This window comes from Lycium ferocissimum, chromosome 4, assembly GCF_029784015.1.
Source record: "Lycium ferocissimum isolate CSIRO_LF1 chromosome 4, AGI_CSIRO_Lferr_CH_V1, whole genome shotgun sequence".
NCBI classification, from domain to species: domain Eukaryota; kingdom Viridiplantae; phylum Streptophyta; class Magnoliopsida; order Solanales; family Solanaceae; genus Lycium; species Lycium ferocissimum.
The window spans coordinates 26,625,605-26,633,647 of NC_081345.1; the positions used below are offsets into that span (position 1 = coordinate 26,625,605).

Consider the following 8,043-nt stretch of genomic DNA (forward strand, 5'->3'; position numbering starts at 1 on the left):
ACTTTATCCCGCTGTTTGGATGGTGGTTTCTCGCGGTTCATTAATGTATGGTTCTTGTAAATCACGTTTGCATTTCCATTATTCTTAAAATTACGCCAGATAAACAGAACCCGTTCATTCCATCATTATATAACCATAAAAAGTCCTAATTTTTTAAACCACCAATTTAGTGATTTTTCCGTGGTTATGTATTTCATTTTTCCATTATACCCCACCCTCCACCATCCTCCCCACCCCACCCCACTATACAACTCACCCCCACCCCACCCCCACCCCATCCTACCACTCACGCTCACCCCCACACCCCGCCACTCACCCCTACCCTACCACCCACCCTCACCCCCAACTACCCCACTCCTCTGCCACCCACCCCCACCACCCACTACCCCTCACCACCGCCCAACCCCACACCACAACAACTCACCCCCACCCTCATCCCACAGCACCCACCTCACACCACCCACCCCTCCACCACCCCCACCCACTACCCCTCAACACCACCTAATCCCACCCCCACCCTACCACCAATTACCCCCACTCTCATCCCACAACCACCCACGTCACACCACCCATTACCTACTTATTTTTTAAAGTTCCTATTTTATTCTTTACCTGAGTTTTATTAATAAATATATAAATTAATTTCTAATTAAAAGTTAAGGGTATTTTAGTAAACTTATAAGTTATTATACAATACCATACAGTCAAACCAAAAATTACAAATGTTATTAAACCACAACAAACGATACAGTCTATCCAAACATTGTGTTCATTAATACTGTACAATACAATACAACACCATACTGTACCATACCATACTGTACATTAATGAACCACGGGAAACAACCATCCAAACAGAGGGTAGAAAAAAATCCATTAATGTTCTAAAATATTGCATACGCTTATACATGCAAAAATTACAGAGAAAAATTGATTAAATGTGTACATATATATACACACACACTACACTTACGTTAGAATTACTAGCAACTTAGCAAGGCAGCCAGATAAAATGATCAAGATGATACTTAAGCTAATTTTGGTCGTTAACTTATACCCCTTGACCTAATTTGGACTAGTTTGGTCGTCAATCTATACCCCTTACTAGTTTGGTCGTCAATCTATACCCCTTAACCTAATTTTGCTAAATCAATCATTTGAATCCATGAAATTGTAACCTAAACCAATCGAAAATACAGCATTTTTCAATTTTGAAGATGGACTTGTAATAAAAATCGAAGAACAACTTATCGATATCATCTGAAGGACTAATATGATTTCATACTAAGTTTCATTTACCAGATCCAGTAAAAAACTAAATTAGGTGTTTGCTTTAGGGAGAAATGTTGCTATAAAATAAATACATTTGACTTTCCTCTGAGTGAAGCCACCTTAGATAGTGTTGGTTTTGGGAGGTCATTTTTTCAATTAAGGGAATGTGTATTAACTTTTCTTGATTTAAAAGATCAAGCAAAAATAAACAATCAATTATTGGAGGCTCCAAGTAAAAGAGTGAAAATTTCATCTCACAAGGCCACCCATGGTTGGTGGGTAGACTAACTCATGGGAGAGGACGGTGAAACATGACATGAAACCTTTTTTGCTATATGACTTTCACGATTTGTTCCCAAGGTCCACTTATGATAGCATTGTAAAAGAAGTTTTTCTTATTGTCCCTCTTGTTAAAAGTAACCGAATCTCGTTTGCACTTGCCTTTCTTGAAAGCGTTTAAAGAAATGCATGTTATACTGCAATGAATAATAGAGATTCTTCAGAATTTAAGCTTCTAATACTATTTTGATTAAATTTCCATTATTCATTGCAGACATAGCATCTTTCAACAGATATAGATCTCCTTGGATGATTTCAAGTAAGGCAAGCATAATCGCGATTTTGTTACGTTTAGCAAGACGGGAAAAGCTTCTTTTACAATATTATAACAAGTGAATCCAGAGAAGACAAATCGTGAAAGCCATAGAGCAAGAAAGTCTCATGTCTTACTTCACCGCCCTCGACCATGACTTTATCTAACCACCTATGTGTGACCTTATAAGATGGAGTTTTCACTCGTTTACTTTGAGCCTCCAATAATTGATTGTTTATTCTTTTTTGAATCAAGAAAAGTTAATATACATTCGCCTAGTCGAAAGAATGACCTCCCAAAATCAATATGTCCTCTAAAGTAACAGTAGCTTCACTTGTTTGACTGTCATAAGATTACATAAACCTTATATAGATTTTATATAAATGTAATGGAGCAAATTTGGCAAAAAATTAAAGGCCATTAGACAACATTTATTTTCAGTCCTACTTCACTTTTTGAAGTCTTTCCTCCATTTTGTATAAGAAGAAATTTATGTTATGGGAACACTTACCTTACAAACTATTAATGAGAACTGGAACTAATAAGAGAAATACAGTTTGTTGTGAAATCGATGGATGAACCAAGAAAAGTTTCTAAGCCCATAATGTTGGACATAAATATTTTTTCTTGCTTTTTAAATAAATGGTCTACTGTCCTGCTTCATTTTTTGACCTGTCACATTTAAATCTTTTCCCATTATCATTCCTAAGTTTGTGCTTTGTTATGTCTTGATAATGCATTAATTTATTGTTTTAGGATAGTCAGCATAACGTGATCAGCAAAGTCTTTGCGCTAGCAGATGAATGACCGCTAAGGAGTGCGTTGAAATGAATGCACGTTCCATAATTAATTAGAAATTTCGGGTTCCATCCTTAAAAATGAAAAAATTCATGATAAGAAGCATTTCCTTCTTCAATGATTCTTATGCAGTCGTGAATCTAGATTAGTTAGACTAATGATGAATATCAAAGATCATATAGAGTTATACACAAACAAAAAAACTTCAATACATAAACCAAGTAGATCACGCTTTAGTTCACACCCTATAACCTTCCTACCAAGCCCTAATTGGCGAATAAATTATTTATTTCAACTCCCCTTTTCTTTTGATTATTAAATTTAACTATTTTACTTTCTTCGAAAAGAAAAAGTGGCATTGTGACAAAGGCATTCGTTTTTCACATTATAATCTGCATACAACTATATTGAGGTGAATCGTTTAGAAATGTCTCCTCTTGTGGATGTTTAGAATTTAGATAGGAAGATACTAGAAACAATTAGGGGCAGGCATTTGGTATTCGGTTCAGTATTTCAAGTTCAATTTTGGTAATTCGGTAATTGATAATTGAAAGAGATATCAAATATCTGATTTTCAAAGTTTGATCCTGTAAGTAAATCAAACTTGATGTACGGTAATGACATATTGAATGAAAAAGATATTTTGACAAGATATGTTCATAATTTGCCCATCATTTAATATGTTAGTTTTTAGAGAAATCACGTATAGAGGTTAGATCTCCGCTCTCAAGTCCTAACATTATGAGTTTGGCGTCACAGGTTAATCAAGATATCCAAATTAGTCGTTAATGTTACCATATATATATGATAGTAAACAATTCATTAGGGATGGATGTTCGCAATTTTCAAAGTTCGATTTCAATAATTCAATTCAAATATGGTAAAACAAATATCGGTATGGTAAATCCAGTTCGGTTCAGTAATTTGGTTTTTGGTGTTCGGTTGGAAAAAAAAATAATCAAAATTCCTAAGTTTCTTGGAAAAATCTTTCAATCTTCTTCCATCAAAACACGGGAAAAGGACATAAATGGTCCCTTAACTATGCACTTAACGGTTTTGGTCCTTTAAGTTTGCCACAAGTTAACAAAAATGGTCCCTTAACTATGGGGTTGGTTAAAAATAGTCTCTTAAGTATGCGCTTAACAGTTTTGGTCCTTTAAGTTCGCTAAAAGTTAACACTTTTAGTTTCCAACACAATATTCATCGAACTCTGTGTGTTCGATTTGACGAGAACTATGAAATAAAAGGAAACAATTAACGAGAGCTCACATTAAGAGGTACACATCACTAAAGAAAAAACCAAATACCTCAGGACAAAACTGATGGACGTTAATCCGTTATAAAGATAAACCAAGGAAAAAACCAACAAATTTAATAATGTGAGAAAATAGTGTCTCGAAACACAAAGACCGACGGACTTTATTGATTAAAAACGAGGGAATCCATCAACTAAGTAAAATACACTAGACTTAAGAAATAAATTAGAAATAGCATAAACTACAAAAGTTGTCACTACTAAAAACAAACGAAAAAACGATGGACGGAAACCGATGGATAAAATCAAGGGACACTAGTTTATAATTTTCTTTTAATTTTTATTGTTTTTACGAAAACCAACGGACGTCCGTCGGTTATTTTCGAGGAAAAATGCGCAGATTTTTTATTTTATTTTAAAAATAATCACTACAATGGAAGTATTTATTTTTATAGCAAGTTTTCAGTAAAAACGAGTCTAGTGTATTTTACTTAGCCGATGGACTCCCTCGATTTTAATCGAAAGAGTCCGTCGGTCTTTGTGTTTCGAGACACTATTTTCTGACGTTATCAAGTCTGTGGGGTTTTCCTCGATTTTTTCCTATAACCGACTAACGTCCATCGGTTCTATCCCGAGGTATTTAGCTGTTTCTTTAATAATGTGTACCTCTAAATGTGAATTCTTGCTATTTTTTTCCCTTTTTATTCATAGTTCTCGTCAAATCTAACAAACAGAGTTAGATGAATATTTTGTCGGAGACTAAAAGTGATAACTTTTGACGAACTTAAAGGACCAAAATTGTTAAGTGCATATTTAAAGGACTATTTTTAACCAACCCTCATAGTTAAGGGACCATTTTGGTTAACTTGTGGCAAACTTAAAGGACCAAAACCGTTAAGTACATAGTTAAGGAACTATTTTGAACCCACTCTCATAGTTAAGGGACCATTTATGTTCTTTTCTCGTCCAAACACAGGCTAGATATAACTTACTATAGATCATTAGGTGTTGGTTCAAATCTATCTTGTAAGGAATTCCCTCAAATATAGTTCAAGGCTTCATGCATGAATAATAAGAATGTTAATTTAGAGAAATATACTTGTAGATTTCTTGCAAGATCATTAGCATTCTGCGGCTAAATATCATGACATAATTTTAACAGAAATGTAAAATTGTTTGATATTAACAAATGGAGTCCCATTCCAATGGTGTTGTGGTTAAGGTTGATACTTGATAATCATGTTTCCCCCATCAATTCTATGTTCTTTGTTATTTATGATAAAATTAAAGTGTGAAAGAACAGAATTTAGTTGAATTCTCGTAACTCCCTAATGCTTTTGACTTTTGTATGACGAGTTTTCATATACATTTTTCAGGGATGAATTTTTCCATGAATAGGATTGTGAAAGAATATGAACAAAAAGGGTACATGAAGTGGGGACTACTCAAGCCCTCTTTTTTTGGACTTGTTCCTCATTTTCTATGTTCCCTCAATATGCCAACTAGACTCTAGCCATTTTAGTCATACCGTGACTTCTAAGATGTCCAACTTAGCTGTTCACAATGTTTCAGAAAGTTCATAACTGGGCCATACCAATATCCAGCCTGTATGCAGTTTTATTGCTTTAATTATTAATGAAAATATTCCATTGTTTAATTTCCAAAGAATTATTTCCCATTTAGCCTGTATTTTTCATTTTTGTAACCACCAGCTTCCTAACTTGGCCATACCCACCAATATCCAGCCTGTATCCAGCTTTATTGCTTTCATTAATGAAATATTCCCTTGTTTAATTTCCAAAATATTATTTCCCTTTTCGCCGTTACTATTATTTTCATTTTTGTAATCATGTCCATTTCATAATCCTTTTATTTGTTCAATAGTAGGATCTGGCAGCTATGTTGGTCCATCTCACATTGTAATATCTTCCCTCATTTTTCTTTTTCCTAATAATTTTATTTTTTATTTGTTCAATAAGTTCCAGTGTCCCACTTGTGTTGAATTTAATATCCATTTTCCATCTCCCTCCGTGATTCCAAGACAAGGCAAAGTTACGAAGATGTGTTTGTTATACCTTATACGTACGCGCCAAACCTGAAACACAAACACAAAAAAAAAAAAAAAAAAGACATTAATAAATTCAACTAGCAAAAAAATAATAAATACGTAAATAAATAAAAAATGAAATATAAAAAAATAAAATACCTCCAACGATGATGCAACGATGCCGAAACACGACGAACGCATATACGGCGAACGAAAGAACGAACGGGAAACGCCAAAGCATAACGGAACGGTGAACGCCAAACAAGACGCAAACACACACAAAGGCTGCGAACGAATACAAAAAACGAAACAAGTCACGCCACCACACAATTTCTCAACCATATCCAAGTCTTTTATGATGTGTTAATTATTAAATTAAAACTTAATCAAAGTTTCAAATTTGTTTTTAACTTTTAATCTGTTTAAATTGATTTTAAAAAAGTCCAGATTGTCCTCAAATTGCAATCAGTTACTGCAACAAAACCATATGTACAAGGAAGATCAATTCTACTACTTCCATTACTGCATCAAAATTGTCCTTCATAGCTTTCATTTCGCCGGAGTAGTAATCACCGCCGCCGTAATCTGACGTCACCGCCGTAATCGCCGGAAAACTCTCAAGAGATGAACTTCAGTTAATATATGAGCTTCAAATCACCAACCTGTAACCAATGGAAACGGAAAATTTCACATTTCACATGTTATCTGCTTTGCACATTCTGGAAAGCCTGCTAGGACGTGGTTGAAAGTCACCTCTACGTCTTTGATGATGTGAAGATGGCCTAATAAGTGCAGCCAAAGCACGCTTCACCAAATCACCTTCAACTGAACAAATACGCACTAACGAGTTCGTCATCGCCGATCTACGTGCATTCAATCTGTTAGGCGAATACGAAATCGAAGATTGAGTATTCGTATTCGTATTATTCTTCATATTCTTATGCATACTACACCGAAACGAACCAGGATGCGTTGTAGGAGAACATAAACACGTCCTTTTAGAGATCTGCTTAGACACAGCGATCGAACGGCTAGGAGAGCTGGATCTGTCGATGGAGAATCTAACACTCGGCGACGAATTCACCGGCGCGTGAAGATTCACGCGCGTCGGAGAACACGATCGCCCTAGCGCGTTGAGATTCACGCGCGTCGGTGAAGTCGACCGGTTAAAACAGCCGGTTGACGGAGACGAATAAAATGTAGAGTTGCTGTACGAAGCGAACGACGTCGCATCAGACCGGCCAGTAGGCGCCGATCTAAGTGACACGTGTCCACTAGGATATCTTCTAGAAGAATTCGCCATTTTTGTTACTTTGAGAGATCTATATAAACAATTTCTGTTTGTATAGATTTTTTTTTTTTTTTCTCAAAGTGCCCTAAGGCTATTCAGTTTGGCAAACATAGAGAGTCTCGAAGGGTAAATTTATAGCAGGAGGGAGAGATGGGCGGATTGTAAATAAGAGGAAGGTTTAAGGTGTGATTAGGAAAATAAAATGTGAGCCTAGTTAAAGTAACCATGATTAGTAGTTAACCCGAGAGTGGAGGTTGAGTATGGGCTTTTCAGTTGGACAGTGACAGGTAGAATAAACGACAATAATTGGAGCCGTTTTGGCTGACTACTTTTGCACAGGATATTGAAGGGTACCACGTCTTTTGGGTTAAACCATTTTTCTTTAATTGGGTAGTTGAAACAATAAAATTTCAGATATTGGATATTCAAATTTAATTTGGTATATAAAACATACTTTTTCTGTTTCTTTATACTTATCCCTTAGGCACTAAAAAGTACTCCCTTTCAATTTATATTAACCCATTTTTTTATTAATCCGTGCAAAAAAGTACTCCCTTTCAATTTATATTAACCTATTTTTTTATTAGTCCCTGCAAAAAGGATGACCTATTTTTATATTTGAAAACAATTTATCTTCATGTAATGATTTATAGCCATACAAAATATATGTGACGCATTTAATATCGCAAATTTAAAAGTCTTCTCTACTTTCTTAAACTCCGTACCCAATCAAATGTGTTCACATACGTTGAAACGGAGGGAGTCATTTTTTTTTTTATTGTTTATTT

General features: G+C 35.1%; 1 protein-coding gene across 1 annotated transcript; it reads right to left on the reverse strand.

The window, feature by feature from the left end:
- Positions 1-6,367: 6,367 nt before the first annotated feature.
- Positions 6,368-7,346, reverse strand: LOC132052016 (uncharacterized). Its single transcript, XM_059443345.1, has one exon. It carries the CDS (start codon positions 7,265-7,267, stop codon positions 6,659-6,661), a length of 609 nt encoding a protein of 202 aa, XP_059299328.1. The 5' UTR covers positions 7,268-7,346; the 3' UTR covers positions 6,368-6,658.
- Between the last annotated feature and the right edge of the window lie 697 nt (positions 7,347-8,043).

Bases quoted from the DNA above. Each gene is read 5' to 3' on its own strand.
- LOC132052016 (XM_059443345.1), bottom strand. From the start codon at position 7,267: ATGGCGAATTCTTCTAGAAGATATCCTAGTGGACACGTGTCACTTAGA.